This window comes from Egretta garzetta, unplaced genomic scaffold (genome assembly GCF_000687185.1).
Source record: "Egretta garzetta isolate BGI_Z169 unplaced genomic scaffold, ASM68718v1 scaffold260, whole genome shotgun sequence".
Classification (NCBI taxonomy): Eukaryota; Metazoa; Chordata; class Aves; order Pelecaniformes; family Ardeidae; genus Egretta; species Egretta garzetta.
Genome location: NW_009258662.1, coordinates 2,747,802 through 2,760,873, shown reverse-complemented (window position 1 = coordinate 2,760,873; position 13,072 = coordinate 2,747,802). Strand labels below are relative to the sequence as shown.

The window sequence follows — 13,072 nt, the reverse complement described above, 5'->3', positions numbered from 1 at the left end:
CTACCATGATCTGAGACACCCAGGGGTGTCGGAGACATCTATATAGGGCTGGAAGCTGCAACACAGGACCTATGGAAGGCCCATCTTCCTCTGCACTGACAGCTGGAAGCCAAGCAGCACAATTCGTTTGTGCCCAGCCTGCAGAATTACCCCCACATGTAAACACCTACTATAAGATGTCCCAATAAGTAAGCCAGATCCCAGCCCTAGAAGTCGTGAAGACTTGCAGAATCTGTCACTCACCTCTGTAAATGCATTGCTGAACAAACCTGATAAAAATACTTCCCGCCACCCTAAGACAAAATAATTTCTTAAGTTTAAATTTAAGCATGTTTTTTGGTTGCAATGACAAATAAAAAATAGTAAAGGTGGGGATCTTATGCACAAGCACTGTTTGGTGGCCAAAAATGGCCTGTGTCTTAGACAATTCAGACAGTAGACATAAGGCAAGGTTGAGAAGGCGTGCAGGGAGGCAGCGAAAGAGCACAGACCTGCCTCTCAGTCACAGCCATAACACTGCAGCGACCTACACATTTTCTAGATTTGTTTTTACCTTGTCTATAGGAAAAACAGCGTGGCAGGGCAAATACGTGCTCACCTGGGGAGCATAAAGGCATGCGAGCAAAGACTTCAGAACTCTAGCAAGCACCCGCTCCACCAGTCATTTCCAGGTCTCTTAATTGTTTTCTCCTCCAGTCTTTCTGCAGAAGAAATTCAGGGAAGATATTCCCTACCTAGATTTCATTTTTAAAGCTGTGGTATTCATACCCATACCAAATATGACCCTTTCTGCCAATAGACTCCGGAGGTGTCATCCCAACCATGGAGAGGTCCATGTGGTAGGAGGGTGCAGTCCATGGCTGCCAGGAAAAGTGCTGCTGCGTAAATGGGGATAATCTTTTTAGGAGGGCTGGTTGTGACAGGACAAGGGGTGATGGATTTAAACTAAACCAGGGTAGATTTAGACTGGATATAAGGAAGAAATTCTTTACAATGAGGGTGGTGAAACCCTGGCACGGGTGGAGGCCCCATCCCTGGAAACATTCAAGGCCAGGTTGGACGGGGCTCTGAGCAACCTGATCTGGTTAAAGGTGTCCCTGCTCCCTGCAGGGGGGTTTGACTAGATGACCTCTAGGGGTCCCTTCCAACCCAAAATATTCTATGATTCTATAAATGGTTTGGGTCTTTTGCAAGAAACAAAACTGGTTCTTCTACCCTGCCAACAGCCTCCATCTTCCTCCATCTTCCTAACACAGCCCTTTCAACCACCTGAGGTACCTCCAGGACTCAGCTGTGCAATGCCCCAGGTATCCAGCAGGGATAAGGGCTCCCAGATCAATACTCAGAGCCTGGGGATCCTCGGAGAGGCTCCTGGGAGATGTCACCACAGGTGTCCCCAGGAAACCTCCCACCTCCTCAGGGAAGCTGGTGGCAGCACGGCTGCACACTGACGAGAAAGTTGATTTCGCTCGGCAGGTCTGGGGCAGGAGGTGAGTATCAGAAACACCCTGCTTCAGCGTTTCCAGACCAAAATTCTCAGAATTTCCATTTCAAGGGGAATTTGGAAACTCTTGGGGTTTTGTTCTGATTCAGACTGAAACTACATTTTGAAATGACAAAATTTCCTGTGCATGAGTAGCCCTGTTTTCCAGCTCACTCTGCTCAAAACCAAAGGCTTATGTCTCCTCCAATTTTTAGTGTTTTTCGTGCTGCTCAAACTCCCCTCAGTCCTCAGTTAAGTTCTGATTTAGGGCAGTGTAAGAGGAAAATAACAAACCTGAAGGCTTTTATACTCCCCTTTTTAGCCTTAAGTCACAGTGCACAGTGAAATGAAGAAAATTCTTCGTTTTATTGATTGGAAACCGTGGTACTGGGGTGACTTTGTAAACCAGTCTCAGTCCCAGTCCAGTGCTCCTAACGTTCAGAGTAAAATCCCAAAGCCCTGGGAGTAGATTACTGTTTAACATTTATGCACATAGCAGTTTGTTAAAACAAGTCTTCATGTACTGAACTAAGAAAACATGAGCAGGTTACTCAGAAAGAGATTAGGTTCAGGTAACGTAACTGGTGAAAGAGATGCGGTTGTGCAATTTGTCAGAAACAGAGCGCACGTTTACATTATAAGTGCTTTACAGAAGCCAACGTGATACTTAGAAAGCAAACGTTAGTTCATAGTATGAGACCTGGCGTTTTGGATCTGAAAATATTGATCTCACTGATACTATTACGGCATGTGAAAAAGAAATCTTCCCAGCAAATATCCTGAGAGTTGTGTAAGATCGCACAGACACAGCATAAAGCCTTTCAGCATCTGCAGCCTTAACTCGGCGCGTCCAGTGTTAACTCAGTGTTAACTCTCTTCCCCAGTTTAAAATGTTTTTCATTCCACCACATCAGATCTGAGATCTCCATTCTCCTTCCTGTTGAAGATTTCCTCCGAGCCCAGTTTACGGCTGGTCTGGCAGAAATTTTCCTCTTCCCCCTCTGCTCATTTGCTACCTCTCTGCCAAATATGTTCAATGACCCAGTTGTTCTGATGGTGCCATTCCTCTTTTATAAACTCCCAACAGACTTTTCTGCTGTCTCAACCCTTTAGTTCAATATATTCAGGGCCCTTCTGTTTATCCCACACCGGGTTTTGCTCTAGGAGTTACCAACCATTATTTTAGCCCTTTAAATCAAGAAAAGGCGCTAAAGATCAGACAGAAGATGCTGTAGAGATGCAAAGATTCATTGTTCCTCCATTTAACTGGCCAACACTAACATTTCACGTGTTTGGATGAAGAATCAGGAGGCAAGAACTCTTTTTCAAGTCTCCAGGCTTTCCAGCTTATTTTGCAACCACAGTGCATAACATGTGAAAATAGAGATGTTGCTTGTTTTTCAATAAACTGAACATTCCTCTCTTCTAATACCTCCTGGCAAGATAAAGGAGTTAAGTTAATGGAAATTATTTTTTTTTTCCTTTCTGTAGATCCACATTGAACTGAAGACAGGAAATTCCCAGTGGGACCTCCTGTGAGACTCAAGGACTCTCATGGCTTTGAGCCTCATTTCCCAGGAAGAACCCTATCCCTGCAGGGTGAGATAGAGATGTGCACTCCCCCTGGACAACCAGCTAGGAGAGCAGCTTGGTAGTGCCACAAACAGTGCGTGTTTCATGCAGAACCACACACAGAACATTTGCTGCTTACAGGAAAGAGATGAGCAAATCCAAGAGCTTCAGCGTGTCTGACCCAGCAGATGGAGACGGCATCTCCTTTGCCCAGGCGATGGCAAAGTCCCAGTATGATGCTCCCAGTCTGTCTTCCCTATGCGGCAGCCAGAGATGCTCCTGGAGAGCTTTACAAATAAGCATATTGTATTTACTCTTGCAAAATGTTATAGCTGCTCAAAATCTGGATACATCGAAGGAGTTTTGCCCAGCTGCTTTCTCAAGCAGAGGCCAGATGATGCCAACTCTCTTGATTCTCCCTTTTCCTTCTTCTTTAGGACAGGATGTGACAACATGTTGTCCAGTTCAAGGAGTTTGAAACATCAATGGTTTTGGGAAAGGACTAAGCAAGCTGCATGGTCCAGCTTTTTGCAGGGAAGTGAGCTTAGGCAGTGGCAGGGCCCTCTGCAAGCTGCATGCCCGTTCGGACAACCCCAGCGGGCAATGCAATGAGCAATAGGGCTAATGGGGTTTAGCTCCCAGCATCCCCTCACATTTTTCCTTTGTGTCTAAAATCCCAGCGACCCGCTAGCACCCACAGCTCTCCCCAAAGACGGACAGAGACAGAGCAAACTGCGAAATTACCTTCCCATCCCAGTGGAGCTGTATCTTCCCAGCGGACAGAAGAGCTTCCCACTCCAGCGGGGGCAGGCGCACGACGCGTGGACTGGCTATGGGCTCACCAAAGGGCTGTATCCCTATTCCCGGTTCATAGCCAGGAGCAGCAGAAACCAGAGTAAATCACACATGAAAGCTGCCTGGGAGGATGCTCCTGGAGCTGGGGACCATAGGGCTGGGGCAGCCATCTGCTCAGCTCCAAGCTGGGGTTCTGTGTGAAGCACCCCTGATATCTGCTGGAAGGCAGTCTCCAAGCTGATTCACTTAATTTTTTTTTTTTTTTTTTTGGTTTCCCATGTATTTCACATGCATGCTGTGGAGGGGAGGGCATTTCTGGGTACTGCCAGTGGAAAAGATTCTGGGGAGCTGGTGGAGGGGTGACTCAGGGGGTGGTCTGGAAGCGGGGAATTCCATCAGAGCCTGGAAAGTGGGGGCGGCAGGGCATGGGACAGGCAGCAGCAAGGATGAGTGTGGTTTCAAGCCCCAGAAGGCCTGAGAAGGTGGTTGTGCGAGTCAGAGAAAGCCCCATGAGCAACCCCAGAGGTGTACGCAGAGGTCCCTCAACCTGAAATAGCACCGATGATTTCACCCCATCAGTGGTCTGTGCCAGCATTTGAACTGAGGAGCAAAAATCCTTCAGGGCAGGGGACACAGAATCACAGAAATCACAGAATGGCAAGGGTTGGAAGGGACCTCGGGAGATCACCCAGTCCAACCCCCCTGCTAAAGCAGGTTCTCCTAGAGCATGCTATGCAGGACTTCATCCAGGCGGGCTTTGAATATCTCCAGAGAAGGAGACTCCACAACTCCCTTGGGCAGCCTGTTCCAGGGCTCTGTCACCCTCAGAGTAAAGAAGTTTTTCCTCATATTCAACTGAAACCTCTTATGTTTCGGTTTGTACCATTGCCCCTTGTCCTGTTGCTGGACACCACTGCAAAGAGCCTGGTTCCGTCCTCGTGACTTCCGCCCTTAAGATATTTGTATGTATGTATGGGACCTGGGACAGCAGGGGCTATCCAGAAAAGGGGGGTGTGAGTCATGTTCCTGCCTTGTCCTCCTAAAAAGGAGCAACACAAGCTGGCACAAGTGGGTGCTATTGCTCTCATCACAGCAGCTGGAGACAACAGGAGCAGAAGTCCATGATGCTACCAGGCACTGCCCAGTGGTCTGCAGTGGGATCTGGTTGCCTGCGCTCAGGTGCCCAGAGCCACTGGAGATGCCCTTGGGGAACTTGCCTGGCCTCTGGCTGCTGGCCCAGATGGATGCGGGTGCCCCCAAGGATCCTGCAGCATATCAGCCAGCCCCACTGGATGCCTTGCATACATCAGGGCATCTCAAGTGGCCCAGGATGCCTCTGTTTATGAAGTTAAGCCATGCTTGGATCTCTGCTGGCTGCAGTCAGAGCTCAGAAAGCCAGCATGCATGGAGACATCTGCATGTAGGTGTCTGACTCCACACCTGAACCCCACCCCATGTTTCTATGCAGTCTCCAGAGGTTTGTCCTGGGTGAGCGATGAGACCCAGTAGGCTGATGAACCTGACCTGAGACGTTCAGGCTCAAGCTGATATCTCTGGAAGTGAAAGAGTTTGTATGAGCTGTTTGCACCGTGATCTGCTTTGTTCATGCACATTCATAGGAAAAGTAAGTGGAGTCTGATGGTGACACTTTTGTAGGTGTTATGGCATCTTCAGATTGCATTTGGACAGCCTACCTCCCGCAAGGATGCTATAGGTAAAATTTCAGTGGGAAGCAAATTTTGGTTTATAAGTAAAGTGACCTTATGATCCACTACTGGAGCAAATAATTTATATTGTAAACCACTCAGGAACGAAATGATATGGCACACATAGATCTTTACACCCATTGAATATATTTCACAAAATTAGTTTATACATAAATCTGCAGAAAAGGTTTAGAAGCAGAGCAGAGAATGAAATTATCCAACCAGCGTATCACCAAAATTTGTCTTTGACTGACCAAAGCCTGCTGTATATCTGACCCCTGAGACTGGTTGTCTGATACCTCAGCTCCTGCCCTCAAGGGGCATGGTCCAAAAGCAAGCAAACAAAAACCTGCTAGTAAATTTACATAAGCACGGTCCTCATGCAAGTTCAGGGTTGGGGAGCCTTGTGATTAATGTAGGTTATTTCCTTCCTTCTCCTTGTTTTACCTATCTACAGACTGCAAGAGAGCTGGGATGTTCCTCCTATGCTTAGTTGTCTTCCTCCTTTCCACCTTCCTCCCTTTATCCTCTGCTGTGGTCATTGGCTGTGTTGGTCAGAATGTATTTGTAGGATAATCCTTACAGACTGCCAGCAATCCTTGGGCTCTTTGCTTTCTTAGCCCACAGAATCACCGAATCGTTGAGGTTGGGAGGGGCCTCTTGAGGTCTGTTAGTCCAGACCCCTGCTCAAGCAGGGTCAGCTAGAGCAGATTGTCCAGTTGGGTTTTGACCCCAGAGACAGAGACTCCACAATCTCTATGGGCAACCTGAGCCACCCTAGACCCATGCCCTTCCTGAAGAGGTGAGGGACAAGTCAGCAGCACAACATCAGTGATATTTAACGAGGAGAGGAAGGAACTACAATCTGTATACGGGCCTGGAGGAAAAGGGAAAAAAAATCAAAGCACCTCTAGTGTCAGCAACAAGCTCTGATTTCCTTGCTGTTATCCAGCCTGCCCCTCCAGGGTGGCCAGGGCAAGGACTCCTCCCTGACAGCTTCATCCAAGGGTAAGCAGCAAAGCAAACCAACTGGAGGCTCTGCTGGCCTCTTTCTCCCTTTTATCAGAGGAGAAGGTGCTCTGAGAGACAGAGCTGGAAAACCACTAGAGAAGGAAGCAAGACAGATGCTACACAGGACATGTTGGCGAAAGCTCCCAAGCCTTTTACACCCAGGATGTGAAGCAGGGCTTATGCCCGGGGACAGGCGCTGTCAAACAGAGAAACCTGGCCCCTCCCGTAGAGCTGGGTCAACACGTCCTCCAGCTCCCCCAACGTGAGGAGCTGGACCTCGTTCCTGTCGTTCTCAGCAATGACCGCCCAAGACTTCCTGTGGTTGGTGTCCACCTCGCAGCAGGCACTCGACCAGAGGTAGCTGGGTTTATTAACCCTCCCCTTGGCGATATAGTTGTTCCCAGGCACGGCGCCCACGACGACGTAGGTGGTGTTACAGCCCTGGGTCCTCCTGATCATCATTTGCTGCTCATAGTTGTTCCATGCGCCGCCGTTGAGTTTCTCATTCTGGGGCACTATGTTGGTGAGGGTGAAGGTAGCTTTCCTGCTGCTGGGGTCGGGGTGATGGCTGCTGGGGTTTAAATGGCCACGGTTCAAACCCGTCAGGTTCTTGTAGTCTTGGTAGATAGCCTGGCTCTTGCTGAGTTGCTCCAAGCTGACGTTGTAATTATTTAAGAGGGTCCACTCTTTTTCCATAGTTTTGGGATAAGTTAGACCCATCAGCTTGACCAGTAAAGAAGAGGAAAATGTGTTAGTATTGGGGATGGGGGTAATGGAGCAGGTTTCCCTGGAGCAGAAGTCTCTGAGTGCCGAGCACCCATTTTTTGTCATCTCAGTGTATGAAAATGCATGAATCAGAGAGAAATCATAAAGCTGCCCCTCCCTGATGAACACAAGAGATTAAAAAAAAAATAAATAATAAAGCTCAGAATTTGACTGCTCTCGATTTGACTTGTGACCTTTGAAATCCAGCCTGCAGCCTGTGGTGGGAGTGTGGGTAGATGCATGAGACAATGAGCATTTTCCACTCCCAGGTTTGAAAGGTGACTTTGGTGAGACATAGCCCCTGCCACATCTGGTTCCCTTTCCTCCCTTCTCCACATCCCACATCTGTCCAGGGCTTTCCCCAGTTCCTCCAACCCAACCTTCATCACCTGCACCTAATCACACTATCACCAGCCCTGGCTTTTGCTCCGTTCAGCCCCATTTCCACAATAGCGCTCTCAGTCTCTATGCAAGGTTTTGATGCCTTTTCTTAATCCAGTCTGTCAACACCCTGGTGTTTTACAAGCATAAGGAAAACAAGCACACACATACCCTCTTTGAAGGTTGGGCATCTTAGGGAGTCCTTGAAGGTGGACAGGATGGAAAGAGGATGAGCAGAAGAGCCATGGAGCCCACCGGACTACCAGGAGGAGATAAGGAGGACTCAGACCCTTCTGCTCTTCTCCCACTTCTCCCACTGAGTGAGGCCGCTCACTCGGGAAGAAGTAAGTGTGGTTGCTGCAGGGGTACCACACTCCTGAAACACTAGTGTTTGCCTCCTCTAACCCCCATACACGTGTAAGGAAACCGATCCTAGAGGTGAGGTTTTCCTGGGAGGGCTGTAGTTCATTGCGATGATGAACCTTTCTGCTCAGTAAGCAAAGATACCTGAATGCAAGTGGGATTTGCTACTGCAGTGCTAATAACGTGTCTCAGAGCTGATCTGTGCTAGGGAACACAGATGTGCTCCTTCCGCAGCATCACTGAAAATAAGTTAGAAATGATCAGCCTCTTAAAAGAGCTCATAATCCCCAAAGAGACCCAGGGAACCTAAATTCTGCAAAAAGACCTCTGAGGAAAGTTAGCAAAATCACAGATCTCACAGATGGCCTGGGTCCATGGTCCAGGAGGAAAAGAGCAGGTTTTATCCCCTCTAAATATGGAGGCTGCTGTGGTGCAACACCAAATTAGTTGCTTGAGTTCCTATGAGTAACAAGTGTAAATGCTTTTTTTCATAACTATAACACCTTTCTTTTCATATTTAGGGAAACATATTTAGCCTTCCTCTGGAACAGGGCATATGGCTTTCTTCTGCGGCTCATTTTCACCTAAATTCCCTACTGCTACTGTGTCCCTAGCAATGACCTGAATTTTGTCTTCTTCTCTTCCATCATTTGCTTGGTCTTTTTTTCTGAAGGTCTGAAGTTTGTCAGAAGGACATTTGGGAGGCCTCTGTATTTCGCAGAGACCTGTGTGTCTGGTGGATCCTTCTGAACCAAGCCTGAGGCAATGGTGGCAATGTGCAACCGCAGGTGGATGTAGATCATGCACTTCTGACTTGACTCATACTGGTCCTACTCCCTTTTCACTGCCTGAAATATCACTCAATAAATTTACCATGTTAATCCAACCCTCTCATTGCTGAGTGCCTGTGCTTGAACTTCTTCACTGGGTCCTCTCACCCTAATTCTGAGTTTCTCTGCACTTCTCTGATGCCACGAACAAAGTCAAACTGACTCTTAACTGGGAGCAAATACGCTATGTCAGGGATGAGAAACAGCTCAGGGGGAAGCAGAGATCAGAGCCCAGCACAGCTGGTCCCTCAAATTTAGCTGCTGTTGGGTGTCTTTTCCCCATCGTTTTGTCCCCCACCACAGAATGGGACAGGGAGGGGGGGCCTTGACTTACTTAATGTAATGTACATGAATGTAATGTAATGTAATTTGACTTAGTGCTCCTGTAAGGTCAATGCGGAAAAATGGGCGCTTTTAGGATATGACTCATCTCATCCTCCTGCTGATGTCTCAGACACATCAGAGGAATCGTGTGGTGAAGGTGTTTGAAGTTAGATGAGACGAATCCCATCCAGTGGGCCCATTTGCATGTGTGGGAGGAAAAAGAAGTGTTTGGTTAAATGCTGCAGTTCATCTTTTAATGACTGGAGGGTGACACACTGTGCGAGAGGACACTCACCTGGGGCTCCACCAGCCATGTTTTAGGTCTCTTGCCAGGTGCGGGCTGGTAGAGGTAAGCAGAGTACACGGGAATACGCCTGTTCCTGTCGTACAGGGTGGCAAAGTAATACTGGTTGTTGTAACGCTGGCAGATCCAGGCTGGGCTCTCTGGCTCCAGGGCTTCATTTGGGGGGATTTCCCGGAAGAAAAACTGAGGGCATGAACTTTCAAAGGATGTCACCACCTCGCTGCGTCCCAGCCAGAGGCAGCTCGCTGAGACCTGCAGCAGCAGCAGCAACAGCATCGCAGGGAGGATTTCAAGTGCAGGGCTTTTGCTCACCTGGAGGGCATATGCAGAGAGACACTCAACTTGGAGAAAGCCTGTCATTGCCTGGAGTAATTTTTGTGCTTGTGGGACATGGCTGTCAGAGGAGGGGACTACGAGAGACCAAGGAGGGAACAACTGCTGTCCTCCTAGATACGGAAAAATCAACAGGGGAATAAGGGTGAAATCTAAAATAGGTTTTAGGTGCCTAGAGGAGGCAGCAGTGGGAGAATTTAGCCTGTCTGGAGAGGGATCCAAACCCACCCCACATCTAATCAGCTCACACAGCAAAGTTTTCTTGGAAACGAGGAATGGTGTTGGGACAAGGCCACATTTTCCCGCCTACCTTGTGTTGGCCAAAAGCTCAGCTTTTGCATTGGCACTGGAGAAAAAAACCTGAAAGACCCCAGGGGCTGAGAGCCCCTATTTCAGGATACCATCTTGCTCCCTTCTACTCTGAGGACCATCCCACAGCAGAGGACCTGCAGCTGGGTGCATGCCCTGCTCAACCTGCAATGCTGAGCTGGGCTTTAATCTCACAGGGGATTTGGAAGGGAAACAACAGTGATGCTGTGCTTCCTCCATGTCTCTGGCCCCGTCCAAGCTCACACAGACATGCAGCTCTTCCACCACTCCTCTGTGCTCGCAGCAGGATTAATCTGCCCTAAAGTTAGGTCAGATGTTTAATCCAAAGTGGTCCAGCTTGAGGTCCTGGCTGACATTGGGGAGTGTGTCCTGCTGCTTGGCTTGCATTTTTGGGGTGTCCAACCCCAGACAATGAACTTACAGAAAGAGAAAAGGCCAAGCAGATGGTAGCAGCAAGCACGAGGGATGACATCTCTGTGTCGTTGGCACCCTGGCTGCTGCGGTGGCAATGCAGAGATGGAGGGGCAGCCCTTCCTACAGTTGCACAGGATTCCTACTGATCTACATCTTTAGCTTTGCTGATTGTTTTTTCCTGTACAGTAAAAGGCGCTGGTGCAGGATTTTCTATTTCTTGAACAGAAACAGGTCCTGTTTTGTCTTTCTCAGGTGTTGACATGATTTTTAGCAGTCAGCAACATCTTTGGGTTTGGAGAAAACTGCTGAAAAATTCCCTGTGATGCTGGCAGTGATGCAGCATGCGTTATCTTCTTCCAGATGCACTGCAGGCTTTGGGATAGCAGTGGTATTTCCATTTTCATTGCTAGACATTTGATGGAGGGGTTTTAAAATAATTAGCCCTTTAAATAAGGCAGCTAAAAAGATTCACGGGAGACAGAGCTGTCGTGGCCTCTAAAACACAAACCCCACATTTGGCTGCGGAATTGTTAAGCTGAGGACTGCTGAAGGCTTGGAAAGTCACCTTGCACGTTTGCCCTTTTCTTGTTCTTTTCCCTGGACTTCATGTATTCATTTCCATTGGATTCAGGATCTTGAGCTAGAGATACCCTTGCTCTGACCCAAGACATCTGGTCTGTTACCTCTTTACTAGTGCTGGATCGGGAACATGGTGACCAATAAGCTGAAAACTGAGAAGAGTGAACCACAAGAAGTGCCTCATGCGGTACTCTCCAGAGCATGACAGTTTCTGCCCCAGCTCAGGCAGAAAAGTTACTGAAAAGTTCTTCTTTTGCACCACCCCCTCCACAAGCTTAAAATATATCTAACTGACTTAATTTCAGATATACAGAAACCAACCTACCGTGTGAAAGAGCAGCACATAAATATTTTTTATTCACAGGACGCTTCTCGCAGCCCCAACGTGGTAGAGGACTTCCAAGCGCCTCCGCTTCAGCCTGAAACTGGCTGTGATCTTAGGGTGGTTTATATATGATCTCCAGGAAGGCTGAGTTGTTAGATTCCTCAAACAGGGTTTAGAGTAAGTTTGTCCAGGGGTGGAGCCAGAACCTGTTTTTTTCCAGAGGTCCCCCCCCCCCCCCCCCCATTTTAAACATTTTGATGTGAATTTTCCAGGTGTCTTTGCCACTGAAACTTAATTATGCAAGGTGTTTTATGGCATTTCTGATAACCCTGAATCAAGCCTTGTCTACAGCTGTGAGCCAAACTCTGCCAGCGAGCCAAAATAAGACCTTGAGTCTACCCTTTCCCAAGGTTGCAGATGAAAGAGGGTACCAACCCAACTCCCAGCCGCTTGGTGAACGCTGTAATCGACAGGCAGTAATTAATGAGGGAAGTGATGTTGCCAGATCAGGTGTAAAGGAGTGCCTGGCTGCGCTAGCCACCCTCAGATCAGGAGGGGAGTCTGCACCCAGCATCTTCTGTGCATCTTGTACAACCTTTGTCAGACTCCTGTGCTGCAGGCAGGGGCGTTCGGATACAACTCAATGACGGATGTTGGCTCTTAGCTAGCCAAGACCTTGCTGGAGCCTAGGGAATAATTCGTGCTCAAAGAGATGTCCAAGACAGGCAGGAGGAATTGCAATCATCAAGATGAATAATCAAAAAAAACCCAAGACAGGATCTGTTTTGCTACAATTAGACATCCCAGTTCACCATCAGGCCTCTCCTTGTGCATCTGTTCCCAAGGCTTCCCATGCCAGTTGTTTCCCCAAAGCATCCTTGGCCAGGTTCAACGTTTGGCTGGGGCAGCAGGCGAGCAGCAGGAGCACTGCCACCATTTCACAGCATCCTAACGGGTTTCGATGACTTTTCCAGATGGGTGACACATTGCCAGAGCTGCTGAGGACTTCAGATCTAATGGGATCTGGGGGATCAACATCTGGGAGTGCCAGTTCATGGTGGGATGGTTTATTCCCTTTGGGAATAGCATTCCTTCTTTGAGGTTTTGATCTGAGCATCACCAAAAGTGATTTTTTTTTTCCTGGAGCCCACCTGATTTTATTATTTTTTCAAAGACCAGGGATAAGCTCATGTGGTGACAATTTCCAAGTTTCTTCCAGTCTCTTCTGCCTCTAAGTGTCTCTCTCATATTCTCCAGCTGTTTTCTTTCCTATGCTTGAGCTTCTTTCCCAAGTCATTCCTTCTGTCCTTGCCCTCCCTCGTATAAAATGTTAAAAAGCTGCAAAATACAGGGCATGCATGAACTCTCATTTTCTCCTGGGGGGGGCGGGGCGATGTTGGAGCTCAGCAGCTGCAGCCCACCCTTTGTCTGATGTATTTATTCTGAAGCTAAGGAAACACTTTAAATATTGCCGTCAATGGTGAGGAAGGAGCAAGAGCTTACCTTGAAGCAGAGTCTCGGAACAAGCAGCTGAAGCGTTGCTTCACTCTTCTCCCT

At 48.1% G+C, this 13,072-nt stretch overlaps 2 protein-coding genes across 2 annotated transcripts in view; one reads left to right on the top strand and one right to left on the bottom strand.

The window, feature by feature from the left end:
• Nucleotides 1-3,054, top strand: part of LOC104134819 (interleukin-2 receptor subunit alpha) — a 30,505-nt gene extending 27,451 nt beyond the window's left edge. The window contains exon 9 of the mRNA XM_035903870.1: nucleotides 2,975-3,054. The gene's annotated coding sequence lies outside the window, so the exon portion shown is untranslated. The remainder of the gene's footprint in view (nucleotides 1-2,974) is intronic.
• A 3,690-nt stretch (nucleotides 3,055-6,744) lies between these two features.
• Nucleotides 6,745-9,838, bottom strand: LOC104134818 (endonuclease domain-containing 1 protein). The gene is made up of 2 exons (XM_035903880.1): nucleotides 9,526-9,838; nucleotides 6,745-7,290 (listed from the first exon to the last, which is right to left on the bottom strand). The coding sequence occupies exons 1-2, from the start codon at nucleotides 9,808-9,810 to the stop codon at nucleotides 6,745-6,747; spliced, it is 831 nt and encodes a 276-aa protein (XP_035759773.1). The 5' UTR covers nucleotides 9,811-9,838.
• Between the last annotated feature and the right edge of the window lie 3,234 nt (nucleotides 9,839-13,072).

Coding starts and splice junctions, on each gene's coding strand:
- LOC104134818 (XM_035903880.1), bottom strand. CDS start 9,810: ATGCTGTTGCTGCTGCTGCTGCAGGTCTCAGCGAGCTGCCTCTGGCTG. Junction 7,291..9,525: donor CATGGCTGGTGGAGCCCCAG/GTGAGTGTCCTC, acceptor TTACTGGTCAAG/CTGATGGGTCTAACTTATCC.